Source organism: Pteronotus mesoamericanus, unplaced genomic scaffold (genome assembly GCF_021234165.1).
Source record: "Pteronotus mesoamericanus isolate MK-2021 breed Mesoamerican mustached bat unplaced genomic scaffold, CSHL_Meso_final contig_90, whole genome shotgun sequence".
Taxonomy (NCBI): Eukaryota; Metazoa; Chordata; class Mammalia; order Chiroptera; family Mormoopidae; genus Pteronotus; species Pteronotus mesoamericanus.
Window position 1 is genome coordinate 43740083 of NW_026555277.1, and position 26724 is coordinate 43766806.

At 38.2% G+C, this 26724-nt stretch overlaps 1 protein-coding gene across 25 annotated transcripts in view; it reads left to right on the forward strand.

The window, feature by feature from the left end:
- The window catches only part of SOX6 (SRY-box transcription factor 6), a 606402-nt gene that overhangs the window by 545976 nt on the left and 33702 nt on the right, over nt 1–26724 (forward strand). For all 25 annotated transcript variants that reach the window (XM_054586042.1, XM_054586045.1, XM_054586046.1 and 22 more), the window contains one exon: nt 19697–19805. In XM_054586042.1, coding sequence (XP_054442017.1) covers nt 19697–19805 — 109 coding nt within the window. The remainder of the gene's footprint in view (nt 1–19696; nt 19806–26724) is intronic.

Sequence of the window (26724 nt, forward strand, 5' to 3'; positions counted from 1 at the left end):
CCAATACTAACCTGTGCCTGAGTGTCCTGGTCAGCCCTGAATATGAGCACAGGTCATGCGTTAGTTATGACTGCATGAGTGTTTGTGTATGTGTGCTGGGTGTGTGCATTTCCCTGGGTGCTTATGTGTGCCTTTCCCATGATGGGTAAATCTGTGTGTGAATCTGTCTGTGAGAGTCTTTGCTCCCTGCATGTAAGTTTCTGTCTCTGAGTCTCTGTGTATGTGTGTTGTCTCTGTTACCTGTGTACATGTGGGCATGTGTCTGTATCTGTCTGTCCGCTTTTGAACCAATCTATATCTGTGGACATTGATGTCTGCTGTTGTGTCTGACTGCGTGTATCTGTGAGTGTATCTGTGTATTTGTCAGTATCTCTTTGTATCTGTGTGTCTATCTGAATGTGGATCTGCCTATCTGAGTTTGTGTGTCTGTAAGTCCATGTCTCTGGGTCCATATCTGAGTCTTTCCCTGAATCTGTATATCAGTATGTCTGTGTCTCTTGATTGAGGCATGCATGTGTCTGTATAATAGTGTATGTATGTCTTTCTGCGTAAGTCTCTTTGCATGTGTTGTATTGTCTTCTTTTTGTGAAGTTAGGTATTAATACACTTGATTATTTTAGTTTTCACTCTGTAAGCATACGGCTGAGTATGGAGAGTCCATGTGAAAATTCTGCTCATAGATATACTTTGTGCATTATTTCCATCACTGTTTTCATCTCAGGATTGTCTTAAAAATGTGCCATTGGGAACTCTCTGGCAGAAGTTCACTTTTAGCTAAGATCCGGTTTGCCATTTTTGACATTTGCAACCAAGATTAGAATGTCCCCAAGTGTCTTCCCGCTATGGGTGGAAAAGCTTGCTTTTATTTTTGGTGCAACCCTGATTTGCCCTTTATGTATTTTTATAAATGATGTCAACAGTATTGTTTCTAAAATAACACAAAGGGTGTCTTGTAAAATGCATTGCCCAGTAGCTTAAGTTCCCGAAACCTTCTAGGCTGCAAGTCTCCTATAGTTTTCAACCTAGAAGGTCACTCTAAAATTGTTTTCTCCCCATGTTGATTGTCAATGTAAATTTTATGAAAAGAGAAACCATAAGTTTGGAATTTTCTTGCCTATATTGATATTAAAATGTTAATATTAAAATTAATTTCAATTTTCCCATCTCTAAAATGAGAACAAGAAGGCAAGCGTCTTCTCTAAAGAAACATTTTGGTGAACTCATATTAAAAATTACATCAGTTTATCAAGACCTTTGTATTCTTTTAGGAAGATGAGTCCTCTAATTTTAGTAACATTTCTACAAGAGAGGTGATAGCAAGTCCAGTCTTTCGTATTCTAGTCCATTAATTTGATTGTTGTAAAATTATTTCCCCAGGTCTAGGTAAAACACTGGTAATGGAAGAAGGAAGAGGACCCTTTGAAATCAGTCATAGCTAGGTCCAAAACAGCTTCACAGACTAATTGGTGATCTTCTCACTTCAACACGAGTATTAAAAGCTGTGTTACTTGGGGTCTGTAACTTTTCTGTGCCTTTGTAACTCACTTGGAAGGTGGAAATGATGAATATACCATGTAAGATTGTGGGAAAGTTAAATGAGATAATGTACATGAGGTGAGGTAGATGAAAACCTATATTCTTCTGGATCCCTTGTGGTTTGCAATCATATGACATAACAGGACATTAGGTGCTCACCGTCTGATATATGGGGCCTGTGATAGATTCTGGGGATTCAGAGAAATACTGACCAGTCCCTTTTTGCCCTGAAGAAAAATATAGGCTGATTTGGGAGGTAGGACAAGTGCAGATAGAAGGGAACCTGACAATACGGGGTCCAAGTGCCAAATGAATGAAGGAAGCTGCCAGGGTAATAAGCTCACGAAAACCAGTGACAGGTGGAAAGAGAGGTTTTGCAAAGCAGGAAAGACTTACAGTGCCTCAAAGGAACGACAGGCTGGGTAGAGTGTGCAGAGAGGAGTGAGCCTGGGTGAGGCATGGGTCCTTTCATACTGGGGTAAATGGCTGGAAGACAGTCCGTTCAGAAGAGAGCCAGGCTCTGGTTTAGAGAGGGGGCAGCTCAGGTGCTAGAAGTGGTGATGGCCTGGCTGAGAAATTTAGCCCAGAGTTTGTGTGTTTGAGGGTGTGTATGTGTGTTTTTGGGTGTGTGTGAGAGACAGAGAGAGGAAAAGAGAGAGGGGGAGGGAGGGAGAAAGAGAAGGGGGGGGAGAGAGAGAGAGAGAAATAATGATGTTAGTGGCAGCTGAGGTAAATTGAGTGTATTTCTCCACATAAATAAACTTGCAGAAAGTCAGCCTATTTGTTACATAGAAACTATAGAAGCAACTCTTAAGTGATAATCTTCCCAGAGGGAGAAAACTCAGCGTGGTATATAGGATTGTAAATCCAAATTAAAATTTGAAAATTTTCACATGAATTTATAGGCATTTGTGGATGATAAATACTTTTACATAAAAATCTCGTTTGACTTTCATAAAAATCCTATGGGAGGGATTATTGTTATCTACTGTAATTCTCCATTACAGATTTAAAAACACCAAGAATCATGGAGGTAACTTTAGGTTCAAATACCAGCTCTTTTCTATGTAAATTTTATATTTCCAATGTACCATATTATTAGGCTACTATTATTATTATTTAAGGAAGAGCCCATGTTTTACTCTTTGCTATTCCCCTAACATTGAGACTAAAATGCTCAGTCATTATTCATTGATTGCTATCTTGTGGCTGGAGACCAGACAGCGGAAGAAGTAGTTATGCTTGTAGGAATAAAAATGTATTTTCATTGAGTGTGTCTATGTTTTAGCGTGTGTCTGGCCTTTCTCTGACAGAAGAAATTTGTATTTTAGGAGAGTTGATTCTTATTAGTCCTTAGTTAGAAGAAATTTCTATTTATTTATTTTTTCATTTTATCTTTTAAAAATGTATTGGGGTGACATTGGTTAATAAAATTATATAGGTTTCAAGCGTACGATTCTGTGATATGTCATCTGTATATTGCACTGTGTATTTACCACCCAGAGTCACCTTTTGTCACCATATATTTGATCCCTTTTACCTTTCAAAGGCTTAGTTGGTAGCATCAAAGTTAGAAGAATTTTGAAGTCTCTCTTACCTCTCCTGTGACCCTACCTTACTGCCACTTTCTCTTCTGTCTTCTGTTCTGGAGATTGTTGATCAGTTTCCCATAGTCAGTACTTCTCTGCCTCCTTATATATGAGAGTATATTCCTTTCCTTTCCTTTCTCCCTAACTTTCTTCTTATCTCCTCCCCCATCTCTCTACTCCTCCACCCTTTCTCCTCTTCCTCTCTTTTTCCTTGTCCTTTTCCCTCCTGCATCCCAGTCTCCCTCTCCCCCTACAGCCTTGCAGCCTGCTGCAGTGAGGGTGCAGTCTGACCACTGATGAAGACTTTTCTCCGAGCCCTGGGAGTGTCAGGGGCGGCAGCAATCCTTGCCCTCCTCTATGGCAGGGATCTAGTGTGGGATGCCTGAGTCTCTCTACCTAGCCCACTCTGGTGTTACAGGACCTCCTGGGTGTGCATCTGTAATGATGGGGCTCGGACACTTGGCAGAAAAATTAACCTTACATGAAGGAAGTAGCATAGCTTAGTGGGGCTAAGAGACAACCAGTACAGATTTATTCAGAATCTAATGCTGATTTTAGTTATTTAAATGACAATGCGTAAATTCTTAGACCTAAGTCGCTTCAGAAGTTAAATTTATAAAGTAAATACTGACAGGACTTTGGAAGCCAGTTGGATCCTGATCTTCCTGATTTTGTGTCCTTTACCTAAAACTGAGTCAAGCCTTGTGAGTTAAGCTGTACAAAAGAGTAGAAGGAATTCAGCTTGGGTTTTAAATCTAGAGACCTGTTTTCTAGGTCTCTCTCTGACTCTTACCATTTGTGTGAACTTGGGGAAGTATTTAATCTTACTGAACCTCAGTATGTTCTATAAAATTATGATGATTATGTCTTACCAATGGTATAAGTATGTATTAGGACTTTGCAGTTTTTAAAATGCTGGTGATTTCCCAGGCTGGGTATGGGCCCCTTTGACTGAGTGTGGAGCAGGGTAACTGAGTCAGTGATTTCCTCTAGGAAGGGAAATTTTATGCTGTTTGCTTCCTGCCTCCTGTGTTGTTGGAGTGGGGTGCACTCAAAGCTGCCTCAGGCTGATAGCATAAATAAGTAGCATGTCATCATGTTTTTTTTTTTTGATAAATAAAGCAACTTTTTGTTTATCATCTTTGTGGGTGGTGGTGGGAAGGAGAGGATGTAGAAAGGAAGTGAGGTCTATTTGAAGTAAATCAGGTCTGATGTACCACAGTTCTCCGGAGTTTATGGGAAACGTTTATTTTTTTCTCAAAGAATTAACTAAGGACTGAGAATTAGCTAACTGTAGATGGATTTACTGATTAGCATGATATAGCGAGATCACAGTGCTGTGTGAGTTAACAAATTTCACCTGGTTTTGTAAAAACTGGTTTTCCAGAATCATTTCTGTAAACATATAATTTTAAAAGGCAACTTAATGAGATAAAATTATCTATAGGTGATATTTGAGGGAATATTTAATACTGATTTATCTTCAAGTGAAACTGCTAAAGCATAAAGCTTGCAGTGAAATCAATTTATACAGAAGAAAAAGTATGTGGTTGTTTAGAATGATGGACAATGAATTTTAAAACAACTTAAACTACAAAGGGTGAATACTGTAAATATATTAGCTGGTCCAAAAAGGAAAACTAATATTTCAAAACAAACAGTACCTGAATAGATTATATTTATATTAAAACTTGTATGTTTCTTTTGTCTGAGTGATCTAATAATCCAGCCCTTCACATCACATTAGCAAAAGGAGGACACGATCTGCAGTTTGTTATATAAATTAGAAATTTTAATATGCTACTCCTCATGCAAGCAAGGAGACTGGCCAGCTTTATTATCAATGTTTTTTTTTTATTTTTTATTTTGGGCACTTCATTTATGAAAATAAAATTTGAATCATAAATTCAAATATAAGTTTTATTTAGTTAGTGAAAAAAGATTTAGTCTTTCTTTAGGTCTTGCTCTCCTTTCTTTCAAATATGTGCAGTAGAATGAAGAAAGAACTATAATCTTAAAACTTTATACTTTGGTGTCGTTACACTCATGATCTTTTCTTGTTATTAATTAGTCTGGAAGTACTACTAAAAATTGTACACAGATTTAAAAACTAATAAACATAATGCTCCCATGGCAAATTATTGGTTCTACTTTTTCTTTGAGGCTGTGCAAACCCATTGTATTTACTGCTCATCAGACAGCCTTTGGGACAGAATGAACGGCTTCTGCCTTGCATCCAGCTCAGGCTAATTTTCCAGGTTTGTCCTTGTCTAGGCAGGAGACAGAAGGTGACAAAGAGAGCAGCTACCTGGCGTTAGGAATGAACAGATGCTTGTTTATTGGTGGTTAGTAAGAGAGCCCTTGGAGGTGTTGCTTTATTTCATTTAGAAATTTTTAACTGTAGACTAAGCATCATCCCTCATTCTGCAGGAAAGACTATTTAGTTACACTGAAACCTTTACTTTCAGACTCGCGGAATCAGACTCCAAATTTTAAAATATTTTACTATGTAATTCCCAAACTTGAATTTTAAGACTTAGTTCTAATTTATTAACTAAAGTGTTGCTTCCACAAAAAGCTGAAGATCAATTTCTGTCTTTGAGAAATAAAGTTGGCTCAGTCTTTACCCTCATCTGTTATGACCTATAATAGCCTGCATTTCAATGTCTAATTTCCAAAGGTGAAGATGACAAGCCTTTTGTTTTTCTAATAGAATAATGACAAATAAAAAGCTTTCCCACAAATATATGCACACTTTCAATGGAAATATCTCAATTAAGTTCAGCTGACATGAGCAGGTGATTTTTTTTTCTTTTTCTGTTTGTGGACACAGTGAAGGGAATAGAAACACTTGTACCCATTGCCCTGTTTGCAGGCTCTCTGATGACAAACGGCCGATACGTGGTGAGCTTATACATACCTCATTTACATGACATGCATAATGTACTGTATCTGGGATATTAGCTTCTCAGGATTGGCAGTGTCGCCTAACACACACAGTGATCAGCACATTTTTTGAGAGTGCAATAATCAGAGGAATGCAGCGGTGATGTGGGAACAAGAGGAAATAACATGGCATAATGATGTACCCATCGTTGTTCTGTGTCATTCCTCCTAACCAGTTTGGTTTCCTTTGGAGCTTAACAAAAGAGTCATGAATTTAATAGAGTAGAACATGCAACTGGGTGCAAAAATAATGCCTGTCTTCCTGAGCTCCACGTTCAGAGGAAAAGGGGAAATGTTGACTACGTACAGAACAAACTGTCCTGAAAGCTTTGTGGGCCTATGCATATGCTTATGTAATCTTCAAAGACGTGCAGCCTTTTACAAATGTGTCCAGCCTCATTTAATCTCAAGTAAGCATTTAGATACAGACAAGTCAGAATAGGAAATTAAATCTTCAAAAATATGCAAAACATAAATTTCTAATAAAATATTGTCTGCCATATTAATAGCATGCTGTTTTACAAAGTTTATTCTTAGCATATTAACCTTTTCATGCTTTTCACACATGTACTGAAAGATAATAATCTCATAGCAGTTTTCACCCAGTTGTTCCAGATTTTAGTGAGAATCCAGGACTGTAAGTGTTTTACAAAGCAGTATGCATGTTCCTGTTCTATAACAGTTTGCAGTATTCCCAAATAACTCTTACACATGAGTTCAATAAATAATTGGAAGCCCAGATGTTTGGAACGGATATAGCAGATACACTGGAGCTGTATTTTAAATACAGCTACTTTCCCTTTGTCCTCTCATCAACTTCACAGCATCGCACCCTGCCATTTTCAGTTCTCTTCTCATTAAACCTAGACGAGCCTTTGGCGTGTGCGTGCTCCCACACGTGGCCCTCGCCAGGGCAGCCTGTGGAGGCTCCTGTGTTATTGTTGCTGACTTGAGACATTCCAAGGGGGAATTTTTCCTTCCTCAAACTGAACTAGAGCATTCTTTATCCCCTCAGTTCACCTCCTGATAAGGAAATGGCTCATATCGAGACGTGATTTTACCACTTCACATAGCAAGTAACTAGACATTCTGTGTAAGTTGTCTTCTTAGCCGAGCCTCACACTCATTTCTGTGTCCCCGCGTAGTGCCACTAACGCAAGCTCATGCTCGCTGTTCAATAAATACATTTAAAAACACATTAGGGATCAGTAAAAGCCAAGGATATTCTTGAACTTGGTTTTTAAAAAGACCTGTCTGATTTTCTGGAACTTAAGAAACATGTGGAAAATTCTAATTTTATTTAAAACAGCTTTAGATTATTAAATTAAAATTTTTCTTGATATGTATTGAATAGACCTCTCTTCCTGAGAAGTTTTTCATTGTACTGCTAAAAATGATTCTTTCTAACCTATACGTCTTGTTTCCACCTTTTTGAAATAATTACACTAATTCCTAAAAAATGCTGTGATATTATCAGAGAAAAGTTGTTGTTTTATTTTTTTAAGAGATAGAAGAGTATTATGGCTACATTTGGGAATTTTTAATTTGTACCTTATTTAGTCTGGTGAGCTATGTGACACCAGTTAATTGTACGTTATTTTCTGGTAACTACATGTTAACTCTGTTGGAAGTAATGGTAATTATACTGTAATTGATATCAGTTCTCCCACATCTTTGGAAAACCATACAATTAACACATATCACCACAGTTGGACACTATCTTTTGTCCTTTGTAATGTTGCCATATTGGAGTACTATTTTGAACATGGTCTTAAATGTTTTCTTTTATAAAACTCGTTTTCCAAATTAATTTTTAAACTGTTTTTTACATTTTCATGAAATGAAACAGTTTCTAACTTTAATTTTACTTAATATTATAGAAAACATTTTCCAGAAATTATCAGACATACTCTTGGGTTATTTTTATTTTTGTTTTTTATTTGAAAAATCACTTGTGATCTTCATTAGTATTGTACTTCCTGTTTCCTAGAGGAAGATAATAGTAGAATATGCAAAATCTTGACATCAAGGAATTAATTAGTTTTGGTTTTTTTTTTCCTGAAATGAGGCCCTCATCTTACCAGCGATGTTTGCATTTATGTTACTTCGCTTTCAGGCAAAAAGAGATGTAGTTTTCGCTAGTGCCACCATCATGAATACCAAAATTAGAGATATAGAAACGTATTTACACCACATTAGACTTAAATGTTTCCTCTTATTTTGCCTGCCTCTCTCCTTTGCCTTCCCCTGCCTTTGTGTCCCTTCCCTCTGTCACTTTGGCCTGTGGTGAAGATGGAATTTCAGGAGTAGTAAACATATGCTTTTTGGCTAAGTGTGACCATCGTTTGGTAGACTTTTTTGACAAATGGATTATCTTTGAGCAACTTTCTTGAGAATATGAATAATTACTCAAAGTTTTTTTTATGACTAGTGTGTGCCGCAGTGTAGGTCTCATGAGCAAAAATGTCGAGTGTCATAGAATCATCAGATTTTAAAGTTGGAAGAAACTGAAGAGAGACGTTTGTTCGGCTCTCACCTTTTTTAGGTGAAGGAATCAGGGACTTGTGGAATTTGTAAGGGCACGTATGATGCAGAGTGGTTCCGTGGAAGGAGTCTCAGAGCCCGGAGGCTGAGAGACGTGTTCTGGGCCTGTTACTGGTTGGCTGTGGGGCCTTGGATGGGTGTCCTAACCCCTGTGCTCTCCCGGTGCGGAGGCTTTTACGTGTCCTTCTGGCACCAGAACTTTCTCACGTCCCCTATATTTTCCTTTTTAAGATCTATGTTATTTTTGTAGCACACACATTTCTTAAAATTATAGTAAAACCTTTTAGGAGATGTGTGTGTGTATGTGTGTATGTGTGTGTAATTTTTGAGATATATATACTTTTAATTCTTAAGATATATATATCCTCCCAAATTTTCCCATTTTTTTTCTGTGTGTTTATATTTCTGAGGGGAAAAAAGTCTTCAAATTTATCAGTTTGACAGCTAAATTTGAAAGAGAAGGTATAGTTTTGAAGAAAATATTCATTCTTGGTTTATATAGCTTTGGTGCCTTTAACTTAAATAAATTACACCTGTGTTTCCACAAACAGTATTTAAAAAGTACACACTGTAAATTAAATAGGTATCTGAAATCAAGTACCTAAGTTTTGAGCAAACTGAATTCCCTAGATAATTTTTGGATAAAGATATTTGCTTAGCTGGTCATTAATTTTATTGTGATGCTTTTTGTTCATATGATAAATGTTAGAATAATAAAGTCTTGCTGGTGGTTTAAGTGGAGATAAAATTTTCCAGTGTTTAAATCACATGTTCAGTTTTTATAGGAGTTTGTATAATTTTACAATGGAATTTTTGTGACTTGTTATTGAAACAAATAGTTACGCAGAGGATATTCAGGAATGAATATGCATCATGCCCCTCTGCACAAATGAAAAGTTGGAAACCACATATAAGCAGAAGCTGGGCTGCCACACAACTGGATTTGCTTAAATCTGAACACTTTATAACTCTACTTGGGAGCTGCAAACTTATAAATAACCTTGCAATTGGTTAAAACCATATTAAAACCATATGAAGGAGACAGAAAGCATTTGGTTAAAGGGGTTCAGTAACCACTATAATCCTGATGAAACTAATTTAACTCAGTGGCTCCCAAGACTAAAAGGGTCTCATATCTTCAGAGTTAATAGTACTTTATCATTGATCATCTGGTCATCAGTGGCAAGAGTCTAAGTGTATGATACAGGATGCCGTCCTTGCCAGGGGTGTGGAGAGAGAACTTGCTTAGCTTGGTGCACTCTTCAAATCCTGAGGGAAATATGTAATATATCATTTGAGAATGTTTTTGTAAGCTCCATAAAACATATCCACAAGAGCTCTACAGATATTAGTTCACTTCAGCAGGCATGTGCAATATGCTTTTCTGCGCTTATAGGGCACAGTCCTTGCCGGCAGTAGAGAGAGCCCAGAGACACTGTCCCTCTCCCAAGGCACTTACTCTTCCATGGCATGTATCAGCTTTCCAACAGGTGATTCGAACAGCTTACATCAGTCTTTACTCATTCTATGTGTCTTGCCTCAAGTATGAATCTTCTGGAATTCAAAAAACTTTTTTGCCAAGCCCTTAAAAGTCTTTCTTCCCTTAAAGGGAGAACTTTCTCTTTTAAGGATCCTAGATAAATCCAATGATAGATAGGCAGACAGACAGACAGAGTTATTAATAAATAGAACCACTACTAGATCCCAATGCAAAGCTTCCAGAGAATTGCTTCTGAGGCTAGTAGGACCACATATCCTACATTTGTTGCCTTACTACGTGGTGGTGTTTTTTGTTTGTCCGTTGTTTATTTATTTTTTTGCCACTGACAACAGTCTTTTAAGACATAAGGGGTAGAAGCTGCTATTTATTAGTTTGCTAGGGCCGCCACAGCAGAATACAACAGACTGGGAGGCCTAAACAGCAGAAATCTTTTTCTCACAATTCTGGAGGCTATAAATCCAAGGTCAAGGTGCTGGCAAGATTGGTTTCACTAGAGGCCTCTCTCCTTGCAGATGACTGCCCTCTTGCAAAAGAGTGTCCTTACAGGGTCCTTCCTCTGTGAGCACACACCTCTCATGTCTCTCTGTATGTCCTAAACTCCTCCTCTTATAAGGATGCCAGGCAGAGAGCCACCTAGAGGCTTCATTTTAATTTAATCACCTCCTGAAAGGCCTGTCTTCAAACAAAGTCACATTCTGAGGTACGAGATGAGGGGTTAGGGTTTCAACATATGAACTTTAAGAGGACACAATTACAGTTCAACCCTTAGCAACCATCTTTGCTTAGCTTGGCTATTCCCAAACTCCTGGCAATTATTTTCTTTGGGATTACATTACATCGACCAAATGCTTTATGTCTCTATTCATGTGGTTTCATCTACATTATCTTTCCCAGAGATGTTGATCTCCCTCTAGAGGAATTAAACTTGAAATTAATATGATATTGAGTTTTTTCTATTTGTCCTTTCATAAAATATTGGCATTGTTAGTTAACTTAAAGGTTGGTTTGCTAACTATGGATTGCTAAGCGATGTCGTAGTGTGTAAGAATACTGGAGGTGGTGGTGGTAGTGGAGTTTTTAGGGAAGATTCTTGCCAGAGCCCTTTTGAATAATAGTAACTAAGCAGACTCTCTGTATCTCAGTACGAGGATAACCCTAACCAGGACATCACTATATCGTTCTACTGACTCACACAACTTCTTTTGTATTTATCTGCTTTTTAATTATCTAAATGTCACTGTTTTTTAAAAACATCCAAAAATTCATTTAAAAGTAAAATTAAAATGAAAAAAGAGAGGGAAATACTTAATCAGAATTATCAGGATTTAGCAACCAAATTGCCTAGTATGTGCAAGCATCATGGGGGTAGTGATGTTAGGAACTGATGATACAAACATAATAAGGCATGGACACTGCATCTTAAGGAGTAAGTTGGGGAAATGTAAACAAACATATAAACTAAAAACTGTAAAACATTTTCTATAAATATGGTGTGGTGATGGAATACCATAATTTCTGCCTGGAGCTGATGAAGGACAGTCAACGAAGGACTTTGTCCGGAAGAAATGCTTTAATTAGGCCTAGAAAAGACTAAGGAAAGGCATTCTAAGACAGAATCGTATATTTCAAATTCACAAGGGCATAAGCTATCAGCTGACTCAGGGAACTCTGAAAAATTCCATCTTACTGGAACAGAGAATGTAAACTGAGATGAACAGGACAAAAAGCTGGTGAGGAGAGCAGGAGTCAGACCATGAAAGGTCATACAGGCTATTGAGAGAAGTTTGATTCTCCGTGTGCAGATGATGGGGAGCATTTAAGAGCTTATACGTAGAGAATAACAAGATCCAGATACTACATGGTTACTAACATTGAGATTTAAATTTAGTGGGTTTTTTTAACATTTTTAAATTATTATTTATGCTGTTACAGTTGTCCATATTTTTCCCCTTTTCTCCCCTCTGCCCAGCCTACTCCTCATTTCCATAGTCAATCCTCACACCATTGTACATGTCCATGGGTCCTTCACATATGTTCTTTGACTAAAATTTAATTCTGAGACGCTTAGCAGCCAAGTCAAAAAAGAAAGCATATTTGGACATATAGTTGCATTATTGATACAGGAGAATGGATATTGGCTTTTAGATCAGGACACTGTCTTCATTAGTATTTAGCTTTGACACATATACCAAACACTACATAATACCTTTAACAGAAGTAGATATTTTATGAGTTGCTTTAATTTTGAGAAGCACTTTTACATCTAATCTCGTATTTAATCATCACAATCCCATGGCATGAACATTTGCTTTTCCATTTTACAAACAAGGAAATAGGCTCAGGGAAATCACATGGTAATTAAGTTCGAGTTATGCTTCTGAATTCACCTTAGCACAAATACCTATCTAAATTTTGGATAAGTGACAAAGAAAATATTTAAAAATTTTTGAGCCTCACCTTCTTTTCCTCTTGTAAAATTGATAGCAGTGGCAATATTTTCCTTGAAGTATTGGTGTGAGGGTTAAGAGAAATACCCATTGGACAGAGCCTTACACATAGTAATGAGTAGTAAGTGATGCTCTTCCCTACTTCCCTTCCATACTTAAGCATTAACTAATTCATGAGTCCTAGCGCAATTTTTGTGTAATTAAAGGCTAGACAAATTAATAGTTTTAGCTGACACAATGTTATTTAACAATGAGGTTAATAATGAACCTCATTTTGCCCAGACAGAGTCTTTATTATCATGATTACTGATTCTGGGACCATCCAAACATCACTATGAAAGTAAAACCCAGTGCCTCCAAATAAACTCCTTCCAAGAGAAGAAATCACTTTTTAAAAAGCATATGTGGTTAGTTTCCAAGAGAAAGCCTGCATTTTTGAGCCTTCATTACATTACTAAGTGTATAATAAAGGATATAAAATAGAGGCTAATAAAATGATAGAGCTTGCTGAGTCAATAAAAAGGAAACCACATGTGTGTGTAGGTAGTACTTGGGAATCACATCATGGCAAGATATGTCCAGAGCATGGACTTGGAGACAGTTTTTCAGAATAAGATATAGGCTCTCTTGATATTATACTTAACATTGTCCTCCTTTAAAACAAAACAAAACAAAATTTTTTTTTTATTTTAAGATGTGTACCACTTTTTAAGTCAAGCATTTGGGGAGGGTGGTATCCTCTTTTGCCAGTGTTTTGGAAAGACTTTGCAGAGATGCAAGTGTTAAGCTGCAGAAATTCCAAGTCAGACCCCAATTTTTTTTTCACATTAAGTTCTATTATCAAGCCATATTCTTCTAATGTGTTCTTCTAAAATTGTTTATTTCCCTCTTTTACAAAATAGTTAAGATATTTTTCTGTCTTTCCTTGTTTTGGTTATTCTTGCCAAAAGTTATATCACCAATAGAGTGTGGAGCATTGAGTCAAAATATCTGTTCTACAGACTTGAAATACTAGAAAGTTGGTACTTCTTGCTCCATTTAGATACTCACTTGCATAGGTTATTTTTTATTTATTTGGGTGAATCAATTATGTGGCCTTGTAAGATCCTGTAAATACATTATAAGATATGTAGGAAAGGTGTAAGACACAATTTCTGACTTTAAAAATATTTTGATATTGTCGGAAGAGACTTGGAGGTGCATATGAACCAGAGCTCAATTCTTAACATAGTATGTAACTTGGGGCTAATTATATACAGAAGACTAAGAATTTTTATATATCAGAGAGTAGGTAGATCAAAGAGTTTATAGAGTTCATGGCCAATTTGGGTGTTTCAATATGAGTAAAACTTGATAAGGAAGAAGAGTTAAGAAAGTATTGCCCTAGCAGCCAGGAGGAAGAGAGAGCAGGTATGATCATGATATTGTTATGGGAAGGCAAGGTACTGTCTACCCAGGGCAGAGGATGTATGATAGGAGTTGTAGGAAATAGAGTTTAAAAAGACATGTGGGGCTCTGGCAAGGAGGCTCAGCTGGTTGGAGCATTGTCCCGTATACCAGAAGGTTGCAGGTCTGATTCACAGTCAGGGCATATACCTAGGCTGCAGATTTGGTACCCCGTTAGGGTGTGTATGGAAGGCAACGAATTGATCTCTCTCTCTCTCTCTCTCTCTCTCTCTCTCTTCCTTGCTCCCTGCCCCTTCCGCTCTGTCTAAAATCAGTAAAAATATCCTCGGGTGAAGATTATTTATTTATTTTTTAAAAACCCATGGGAGCAGTGTATGAAGGATCTTGAAAGCCACGTAAAGGAGTTTGGATGAAATGCAATGAAAGAGGGAAGTGGAATCCTGTGATGAGGAGGGTAGACGGACTGGGGGAGAGGGGTAGACCAGCAAGGAGGCTGCAGCAGTGATCCAGGTGTGCAAGCTTGAGGGCATGTGCTGGGCGGGCTTTTGATGACGGGAGGCCGTGGAGGAGAGAGCCTGGTGCAAGAGGCTTGGTGAAGGAAGAATCTGTGAGCCTGGCTGATTACCTGGTTGCAGAGGGGCCAGGAGAGCAGTGAGACAAATAGTACTGCGGGGAAGCTACTTTTGCAGGGAGGTCTTTACATTCCGTGTAGGAAGGGGTTTTCCTGGGCTGGAGAGACACTAAAGCTTGAAGCTGGGATAAAATGACAGGACTTCTTTTGGTTGGTACTTAGACAAAGCTGAAACTTTGAGGAGAGATAAGATCTCAGACTTTTGTGGTGGCCTTAGAGAATTTTTACTCATAATGCAAGTGTTTGTTATTTCTCTTAGAAAACTTTGCTTCAGGAGTACAGAAAAACATGTGTGCTGGCGTGGCTGCAGTATTAACTCTCCTTGCAAAATTCCTCATATTACAAATCTGAAAGATTTTTAAAAGTCTTTAATATTTAAAGACTTAATATTTTAGTATGTAACAACAAAATTCTTATTTACTTAAAAAAGATTGATACCAAAACCATGTGTAGGAGATAGGTCGTTCTAAATTTGAGATTGCATGAGCATAAAATTTTCTATTTAATAATACTATCTGCTATATACTGTATGGAAAATAATATATAACTTGTATATATTTTATAAAGTATTGTACAATATTTGTATAATATATATGTATACACATTCTATAAACAGAATACTTGAGAGCCACTCACTGTAGAGTATATTAATTATAATATATTTTACATGTATAAGTAACATGAGATAATTAATTTTTACCCATTTTAAATACCATATAGGTAGTGGCCCCATAGGTACATTTTCTGTGGCTGTTATGAATGACGTGATATTCAGACATTCTTTAGAAACAAGCTTTGAATAAAGGTTGGTCAAGTATATCTCATTTAGAGCATTGGGATAAAACATCACGTCATTGTCCAGCCATGTCTACCTGTCAAATAAAATATATTTGTTTTTAAAGCAGCAAACGGAAAACCGCTCTCAGCACGTATGTGCCATTTTCCATTTCAGTCTGTAGAAAGGGGGACAGAGTTAAAATAATCTGAGGTGTGGTCAGTCTTGGCAATCCCGAAGGGCGGGTGCCCGTCAAATCCTCACATGTCGCGTGCTGTTCTTCAGCAGATGCCTGCAGTCAGTCATCTCCCATACGGTTTGAAAAAGGCTTGTCTCACTGGCAAGCAAACTGTTATTTAAGTACACAATCCACTCTACTACTGAAACAGTTTTGCGAAACTTATCCAAGTATTCTAACATGCTTAAAGATGGTATAAATATCATTTATGACCAGCAGTTTTCTTCAGACTATATGGAATGTCTTCCTGCTGCCTGATCTAAGTGTCCCAGTTTACATTATGGCCTTTACTGCCTCTGTTTGATGGAGTGATCAGTAAAAATTTAATGACACTATAAAATAATAAAAATGTCATTAATTTACCACGGATCTCGGATGCAGTGGTTGTAAAGTTACATTAATAAACAGAATATTTTTTACAACAAAAAGCATTGTTACGTGGGAACGTATAAATAACACACATAAATTTAAGAGCAATTTTACTGTTAGCACACACATTATTATGGAATAGCCAATAAGTGTATAAAACATAGTATATAAAATTTTATTAAAATATACTGTGCACATCAAAAATTCAGCTTTTATCTAAGTGCAAAGAAAAGCCATTATTGTGTGCTTACTGTTTCATTGCTGTTCTTTCCCCATATCACAATTTTACGTTCGTTGCCAGTAAGAGGAAGTTGATTTTTTTCCCTAGATGGAAACAAACCTCTGTTCTTTTAGTTACCCCAAATCCATTCTCTCTCTTCCCTGATGCAAAGGCAAAATGGATCAATCTTGCCATGGTAGGCAGGGCAAAGTTGCTAAATTAATGCAAAGTTGAAAATAATGCCAGAGGAGTTGAACGGTTTGTTCAGTGACTCTGGAACAGGGATAATAACGTGGCAGTCTATCTGTCATCAGTGAGGCTGCCCCGTCATTGGCTCCGATAATATGTGAAGATGACGGATGCCTTGGTCTTGGGGCTTGTAACATTTAACATTCATCAGCTCTCACTAAAGAGGGCTTTATCATTTAATATCTTTATTTAATATGCAGCATCTACTCATACATCATAATTTCAAAGCACTTAGCCAACAGTCCTACAGCAGAGCTGACTTTAATTTTTTTCAATAACTTTTATGTTGCCTGCATGTTTGTGACTGACATTGTGTAAGTGTCTGATCACATCGTTGCTTGTAAAATGCGCATTTTGCTGTCAACATGAAGACTGGGGAATTTTCTTGGGGGGTTGAGATTAAGTTAACACTGAGGTGTTTTGCTTGTACCTCCAAAATATCTTAACCTGGGAGCTATGTATGTTGTGAGAGCTGCTTCAGGTGCACAGAAAAATTTGGAGTTAAGAACTTGCCACCCACGGCCTATATTTGTTCCATATAGGGATATACCCATTGGCACTTAAGAGCTAGAAGTTGAAGCCTCTTAGAACTAAAGTATCCTTGAGCTTCTCTCTGTGCCCATGTCTACATCCTGTATTTACTAGGCTCATGTTCAACCTCACTAGTAAAATCGTTGCTTAGCTCAGCTGCCCAGAGCTAACTTGTAGGCATCAGGCCCTCTTATCTTATGGTTATGCGGCTGGCAAATAAATATTCTGAGCTATTCTTTGAAGAAAAGAAGGAAGTCTTCTGGGAGACTAGGTAGAAATTTATATGAAAGGGTATGGCTTTGCAGGGTCCAATTTTAATCTCAAGCACAGGTGCTTAATATTACCAAATATAAAATGCAGCCCACTTCCCAAAACAATTTTTTATCATTGATTTAGTTTCTGCCTATTTAACATGTGTTTCATAGAATATTCTTCCTTGACTTTTACTCTGGCAAAATATTGATATTTTATAAGGAAAGTATCTCTACAGGAGAATTTTTTTTCAATGAAGTCAGAAAAATTTATGACTTCAGAGACACCATGAATGTGTTGTTAAATGTTCTGAATGTTTTTTTTTGTTATGATTAAAAACAAGCTGGTACTACTGAATTACGAGTGCACTTCATTTTTTTATAAAAGAAAAGATATTATCATCCTGTAAGCTTTGTTGTCTTAGGATTTTACAAACCACGACATGTAATTTTCCCTCTTCTCTTTTCTTGTCAAAATATTGATATTCTTTCAGGAACTTTATTTATGTATTTATTTATTTATTTTATGGAGAATATTTTCCGGTAAAATCAAAGAGAATGACTAGAAAGATACTTGAAATATGCATATTGATAGGTAGCATGGTCTGTTGATTTTTAGAGAAAGTTGTTTTTCCCCCATGAAAAAACAGTTCAAGGTTGTTCTTCCAAGAAGATTGCAGGTGTCACATCAAAACTCCTTTTGCATGTAACACAAGGAAAGCATTCACATGCAAATATTTGAAATGCGAAACAATGTGATAAAACAAAGGTTGAATATTTTGCTTTCCCTGGTACTACTTATCTTTACTTTAATTCTTTTTCTTTACATCAGGACAACCAAAAGTGCTACTTCAGAAATAGAAAATGGCTGATTAAAAGCAGCTGTCCTCCCTCCGACAATGTGTGAAACTCCCGCATGGCTTGTGGTTGCTCTTTGTTGTGGCCTGCATCTGGGTTAATTTGTTCTTGTGCAGCACTGTTTCCCCATAAGAAGATATTGGGGAACCATACCTAATTTGCTTTTTATTTCCACTCTGTTTTTTATAAGTGTCGTATTTCAGAGGTTTCCCCACATAGTAACTAGTTGGTATTACCCTATTGGGGAAATCCATGATTATAATTTTGTTGCAAATCTTTCATAGAAATGGTGCTAGATTAAAGCAAGGTTTATGCTGTGTTTTCGTCCAACACAGATTTCAACATATTCCATGATGAAGGGGAACTGGAAGACTTCCTGCACAATTTAACTGATGGGAATTAATTATAGAAATATAATGATATTCAAAAATAATCATATTAGAAAGCACAACGTAGTGAGACTGTACAAATGAGACACAGCCTCCATCAAGTAATTGTATGTTTGCTCCTTAAGAATATTTCCAAGTTTCTAAACATCTTACAGAAAAGAACACTCAGAGTGTTTCAGTCTGATGCTGAACATGCTCAGTACAAAACTAGGTCATTGAACAATAGACTGAACAGCAATCAGCACTCTCCTCCTGCATAATGCATTCAGTATAACATGCAGAAACCATTCCCAGAGCTGCAAGCTGCTATTTCATGTCTGTAAATTCAAGCTGACATGACATTTAATATTGTCTCATAGTAATGAACAACAAGGTTTCATTCATTCAGGAGCACGACACAAAGCCAAGTTTGAGTCGGGAGAGTAGAGGCCAGAAGGGGACACGCACCGTGTGTCCGCAGACGAGAGCACCGTGTTAACGCTGGTCAGTGAGCCCTCTGCTACCGACCCAAAGTGCTGCGGAGGGTGAATTCACTGTGGTGGTTCAGACTCCTGCTTCCAGAAGAACCAGTTAACAAGTAAAACATCTTTGGGTTTCCCTCCAGGGGTGGCAGGAGTATTTAACTTTCTTCACTCCAATGGCTGGCTAGGAGTAATGTCCCCCTTTTCATGTCCCAGGAAGTTACAGTTGAAACTCCTAGGCAAAAGAATAGTGTTGATGCCATCGTCTAGTCTGCCTGCTTTGAAACATTTGTTTTTGAAATCCTCTTGCATAAAATCCCAATTTGTATTTTCCCAGGAATATCAGTGCAAATTATGATCTCTAAGTGGGAACATGCCTCTCCCATTATATAGCAGTATGTATATTTTAATGGGAACCATTCTTTCAGGTTTTGCACTTTTGGTTCAAACTACTCAGTTGCACTCCTTTTCAATGGCTGGAGCAAATCCAGCAGAGAGAAGATGCACAGCGCAGCGCTGGCAGGTTTCCCGTCGCAGGTTCCTTTCCCTACAGGTCCTGTGGTTCAGAACCTGTCAGCGCTGTCAGCGCTACAATAGGCTTCAGTGGAGTCTTCCTGAAAGATCCTCTGAGCCCAAGATGAACAGAAATGATGTTTGTAAATCCAAGTTTTGCCCATTAAGCAAAATAGAAACTGCAAGGGAAAAATGGCTGCTTGGGAAGCTAGAATAAGCCTCTAATTATTCTTCCCTCTAGGAAAGAACACGCTTTGAGAATTTGGGGCCCCAGTTAACAGGAAAGTCAAGTGAAGATGGAAAGCTGGGCCCAGGTGTCATCGATCTTACTCGGCCAGAAGATGCAGAGGGTGAGTGGCTTTTCCACAGCTCTTTTCTGCTACTCAGGGTGTTTCTGAAGGTGCTCAGAGTTAGATACAGGATCTTTATGGCCTTTCTTGGGAGACCAGGCACTTTTTTGGCAAAGTGGAGGAAATGTTCATCTTCATTACATACTACAGTTGAGACTTGGAGATGCAGCAAGGTCCTATATTACTGCACACAGCAATCCAAGTACCTCAAGGTGCCATTTTAGTCTTCAAATAAAAGGACCTCTCCATTCCAATGAACACCAGAATTCTGTTTCAATCACTTCACTGCATTCTTGTAAAAAAAAAAGAAAAGAAAAGAAAAGACATACAAAGGAGAATTTTTAAATCCCAAATCAAGTGATTCTCCAGGTACTATCAAACCATTTTGGGAACTAAACAACGGTTTGAGCAGATCTAGCATAAGATTACTAGTGGCTTGGGTAAGACCCAGCCTGGGTCTGGGCGCTAACCATTGTATCACTCAGCCTTTTGGAAAGTCTGAATGGAAAGACTAGCTTCTCTCTCTGCGTGTTTACCCACAGCTCTATCAATGCCTGCCCACTCCTCTTCCCTTTCTGTTTGTTTGCTTTAAAGGCACAAGCAGCAAATCAGCAGAAATTGCTCCCCAGAGGCGGGGTACAATTTATGGGTCCAGTCAGCACTTCAGTAGTGATGTTGCCTGTTATTTACTGTGTCATCACAGAGTAGGGACCTGTCTTCCCATTGTTCCTTTGGCAGAATCCCTCCCAACAGACAGGGAAGATTAATTTGTTCTCTTTAGAGTAACACAATACTTCACCTATGGTGGGTCCCAGCTAAAGTCCTTCTTTAGCTTCAGGGCAAGAATCTTTCTATTATCCTTTTTACTGGCAGTATTTCTTCCAGGACCTAATCCCTTGAAAACACATGAAGACATTTCATAGCAGCATCTGAAGCAGCATAGCTTCTAGTGATAGCTGAGGGCCATCCCAGGCAGTTTGGAAATCCCTGGCACAAGCACTAAGAGCTGGGGAGGGTATGAGATTTGGGAGCACTTCAGTGTTTCCAGGAGGCAGATTTCTCATACCAGGAGGAGAGACCGATGTTTAATAATAACTCCGGGGAGCAGATATTAAAACAAACCCTGATTGGTATATATGTATTTGCGCATGGGGGATGGGGTCCGGGGTAGAGAGGAAAAGAGGAAGAGGAAGAGGGAGGAAGGGATAAAGAGGACTCAAAAGTAGAAATATACTGTCTTCTATAAAAAATGAGCAACAAGAGTACATTGACAATCACATTTTTATAGGCACTTAGGAGTACAGGGTTTTCTCTAGTGAAGATTGAGGTACCTTGGCCTAGGGAACCAATATTCAGGTCTGGCCCATCTCAATTTGGTTGGAAGATTATACTCTACAGTAATTAAATCTTTGACCATACACAATGAAATAATATTTTCATCACTTTAAAGTACTCAGTTTGGTCATTTTTTTCAATAGATCAAGAGTTACAGAGTTGTATCTTTACCCTTGTTTTAACAGAGTTTTCTTATTCTGTTATATATCCTTCTTCACTTGGTTTTTTTTTTACCTGTATAATGGGTATAAATATAGTAAGTTACTTCTTAGCAATACTAATAATCTAGTTGATACTATGTTCTGGGTAAGTTAAAGATTGTGGCCACAGTTATTAACTATTATGAAAGGAAGAAATGAAAAAACTAATGATAGAAAAATGTTGTATAGAAATATCTTTGGAAATTCCACTTAATACCAGGTTGTTTGGATGCAAACCAATTTTCTGGTTATTTTTTTTGGGGGGGGGGAGGTGGGGGCAAAGATTTATCAAGCACTTATATGCCAGAGAATGGGCTAAGTTTTTTTTTTTAAACACACGTGTTTTAATTCAAACATCATACAACTCTGTAAAGAAGGCATTATTATTTGTCCATTTTAGAGATGAGAACATGAAGGCTGAGAGTAACGAAGTAACTTGCCCCAGGTCACACAGCTAACAAGCTCAGAGCTGAGAGCTGATCCCAGGCAGCCTGGCTCCGGTCCCTAAGCTCTTAAGTACTGTGCTGTACTGCACGCCCTGCACATACAGATAAATGTGTGATGCCTTCACTTTTTTGAACTAACTTCTTGTGACCTTCCTCAGAATGGCCCATTTCCTCTCCCCTAAATATAGCAAGTCATGCTATACACAGCTCTCCTGTTACTCTGTTGCACATGGCGGCAATGCCTGATGAGTGTAATTGTAGAAGGGCCATCGTGGCCCAGGAGCTTAAGGAACCTGTGCAAACCTCCCTTCAGCAGCTTGCCCAGAGTTGCCATTGAGACCTCATGTGCTTTTGGGGGACTGTGAGTTCATGAATGGAGTCAAGTTACGTGCTTTAATACCAAGAGCAGCGCAGTGCTTTGTGAGGACTGCGACTGCGGCTGCGGGGATGGGGAGCAGCCTTCTGCTGACTTCAGGGTATTTCCTGGCGCCTGTTCAAATGTGAGCTGATTGCAAATCCTGCTGGAGTTACAGTTCCTATTAAAGTCAGGGCGGATAACAGGTACTCATAATACTTGCTCCACTTTGCTCCTTTCCCTTTGCAGGAGGAGTAAGAAGGGACTAAAGTGAAAGAATAACTAAAAAAATTAATAAACTCCTTCTATCAGTTTGTCATCCTAAAAAGCAAGCAAGCAAGCAAACAAGCAAGCAGACACATACACAGTTATATCTGGAGTGCCTACTGTATCCCAGTCCCCAAACTAGACACTGGATAAACCAGAGGAAGCAAAACAGATATGCTCCTCACCTCTTGGAGTCGAAAATCTAGTGAAGGAAGGCAGACAATTTAAAGGCAAATGCATACATACAGGCAGGCAGACAAACCTAGTCATCATTGAGAAAAGTACGAAAAGGATCAAGACTCCTTGAGAGCTATGTAGGGAAGCTCAAATAGCAGGAGAGTTCGGGGGCTCCAGCCGGGACCTTATCCCTTCACAGTCCCTACATGATCATGTTCATGTTTCCTCTGGCTTTCAAACAGAAGGTTTTTTTTTTTTTTTTAATTTTCAGCTTTATTGAGCTGAACCTAATTGATATGTAACATTATATAAATTTAAGGTCTATAATGTGATAATTTTGTATATGTATATATTGGAAAATGATTACCACAATACAGTTAGTCAGCACAGCTATCACCTCACACAATTATCTTTTTTGTTTTGGCAAGAAAATTTAAGATCTACTCCTTTATCAATTTTCATATGGATAATACAGTGTTGTTAACTACAGTCATCATGTCGTACATCAGGTCTCCGGAGGTTATTCATCTTACAGCTGGAAGTTTGTACCCTTTGACCAACATCCATCCACTTTCCCCACCCCCCAGCCCCTGGCAACTACCATTCTACTCTCTGTTTCTTTTCAGTTTGGCCTTTTTTTGATTCCAACTCTAAGTGAGATCACACAGTATTTATCTTTTCCTGCCTAACTCATTTGACGTAACATAAAGCCTTCAAGGTCCATCACGTTGTTGGAAATGGCAGGATTTCCTTTTTCATAAATGAATAACATTCTGCTGTATCTATAGCATACTTTCTTTATCCATTCATCTGTCAATGTACACTTACGACCTTTCCACGTCTTGGCTATTGTGAATAATGCAGACGGCAATCTTACAAAGCTATGCCCTCCCTCCACTTTTACCCCATCTTCCTGTGGGGCTTGTGAGGTGACTAAACGTAAAATCAGCCTAGGAGATCAGGCCCCATTCCAGCCGGGCTTTCCTGGAAAATGTCTGCCAGTCATGAAAATGCCGATATCACTTAGTAAGCAACTCGTAGACCTGCTCCATGGCTCTGAGTGTGGAAGCAGCGAGGGAAAGGTCACCAAAACAGGCAGCTGTGCATGTGTATTAGCCACTCATCAAAATCAAATGACAAAACGATAAGCCAGGAAAACAGAACTTAAAAATATAAAAGGCAAATGCCTTCAAAATTTTATTTTTAAAGTCCAGCTGTTATTTGGCTTGAATATGACAAGACAGCATTTCTTGTTTACCATGATATTTATAAAACTACAAATTCATTGGTGCTGGGGACTTAGGAAACACGTTTAAGGTCTTGCTATGCTTGAAGCAGTTGAAGGCTTCCTATGTGTTGAACACATGCAGTTTGCTAGCTCTTAAATGGGACATGTAGGGAAGAGAGGACTCGATTAGTTGAGTCTGTCGCCATGTATTAGGAATGACAAACAGCTGTTTAAGTTTTTATGGACTTTTCACGTGGCATTGCTCCTCTCCTTGTTCTCCTCAGGCAGGAGTGCAATTCTTATCCCAACTCTCCTAATTTCAAGGTTGCAAAGCACAATAAGAGAACACTCTGGTCTGGTTGTTGGGAGATTTGGACTAAAGCTGTTTTGCTAAATGATGGCAAACAAGGGACTAATTCCTCTGGGTTTAAGGTTTTTTCTTTTAAAAGAAGTATTTTGAATTCTACTATGTCTGAGGTCCCTTCCAAATCTAAGACTGCTCCTAGGATCTTCATAAAACACAGAGTATTGTTTTTATAAGAAAGATGGTCTTTCCACGATAATTTCCATGTAGTTTTTTTTTTTCAGAGAAATAAAAGAGGAGATCAATACCTTCAAGAGTATATATGAACTACTTGCTGAATCAGATTTTCAAGCCCCTTGATCTTTTCTTTTTGTTGATGAGACGATCGCTTCAGTAGCATTTCTCAAATACCTTTCCCAGATAGGGCCCCCCTCCCCTTTCTCTTCTGCTCTACCCCCAGCAGCATTAATTGTGGCTTACCTTCTTTTTATAGCCTTTCCATCTTGTTTTTTTTTCCCCTCTCTCATACCTGGGGTCTCTAGAAGGATATTGTTTTGTTTTGTTTTGTTTTGTTTTGTTTTGTTTTGTTTAGCAGAACAGTTTGGGTAAGAAAATGTTCTCGTAACTCCTACTTTAATTCTCAAATTCAGTGATCATGTCCCAGCCTCAGGGGGAGGCTGCACCTCATTCTGATAGAAATAGTGCCGTGTGAGCTCTGAAAGGGCTGAGCTCTGAACAGGACTGTCATTGGCCAGGCTTTCGGATCCTGGGTTGGAAGTGTAATGATGGCTGTCCTCCACGTATTGAAAACTTGCATTGAGTTGAATGGAAATGGATATGTGTACCAAGAATAGCCACTTTTAGAACTGTTTCTCTCAGATTCCCAGATTTGCTTAGAAGGGTTTTATAGATTTGTACTGAATTTGTGAGTTGGATCCCAGCCAAGATAGCCTTAACCCTTCTGAAAGCTTGAGAAATATATATATATGTATATGTATATATATATATATATATACACATATATATATGAACTTCTTATTGCTTCTAAGTTTTATATTTCAGAATAACTTTGTTATTGTCAACTTTAGCTCTCTGTTTATAGACAAATAACAGAGACTGCAACTTTTCCTCTTTTATTTTTTTAAAGAAATGCACTTTTTAATATGAATGTCTTCTCTTACAAATCCTGCTTACCCTTTGATCCGTACTGGGGGAACTCTTTGAAGCTTTTTTCACTCCCTTTGCCTTCCCTGGATCCTTACTCTTAGTAGAAAAGGGAGATTGACTCGATGATACATGGCTCATTCCAGGCAGCGGCTGTGAGCTGCAGTATAATCTAGGGTGGGATTTAAAGGCTACAACTACTTATACTTTGGAATGTAAAAGTCATTATTGGCTCAAGCCCATCTGAATACAGTGCTTCCCATTGCATCACTTATATTCTCAATAAAGGAGAGATCATCAAATTTTTAATTCCAGCCAAGATATCTCTTCTTATATTCCTGACAAGTGTTCATCTTACTTCTGTTTAAATGCTTCTAATAGTCTAGTGACAAAAAACTGACTACTTCTTGAGACACTCATTCCAATTCTAATTATTAATTCCTTGTTATTTTAGCTCAAATTTGCTTCTGCTTCCTTGTCACTTCTACCCATTGCTTCTAGGCTGACTTCTGGATTCCAACATAATTGGACTTACCATGTTTCCACATGACATCTTTTCAGATATTTGCTCAACGACTAGGAAACTTAAATTCTAGTCAGCTCACCCTAAGCAAGTCACTTTCTTTTCCTGAGTTTTCTGATCTGTGGGTGAGGAATTTGGCCTAAGTGATTTCTAGTTGACAGTCTTTTTTAACACTCTTATTTTATTTCCAAGTAATGGAAATCATTTACCTTTAAGTCAGTTAGAATGTAACAAGTATCAATTAGGGATCACACCATTTTTTAAAAATAAATGAAATTAATATAGAAATATACCATGGGTGAGATGTTTTTGCCCAAGAAGGTATCCAAGTACTAGAGTCTATACCAGGAATAAAAGGTGGGAAATTACACACCCCTGAAAGAAAGGACCCAGGTAAATCAGAACTATGCAGTGGGCTTATGGGTCTGGCTCTCCATAACTCCCTGAAACAGTGCCCCCAAGCCAAGCACTGGGTAGGCAAAGCGGGCGGGGGCCTGAGCTAGGGTGGGTAGCCAGGGAGGCCTAAAGCATGGCAAAGACTGAGTAACAGCCACGCAGGCTGGGAGGTAAGCAGAGTTCACAAAGCCCTTGGCTCCAGACTAACTCTGTTGTATGAGTATCACAGAAATGTATTTTACTGTGGATATAAACAGTTTTAGAGGATCCTGTGCACCAGTTTATATCAGCACTATATATAAAGTGCAGCTCACTTAAACAAGCAAATAAACTTCTCTTAAAGATATATATATGCTATGTCTTAAAAGCTCCCAAATAACTTTTAATGTTGGTAGAAAACAATTTCCATTGAGCTCTCCAATTGATGGATAGTCCTGATGGGGCAAGAGCATGAAATGTCAAGATTCTTGTATGTCTCCATTCCCTAATACTCCATAAATGGAACTCAATCTGCTTGTTGGAGG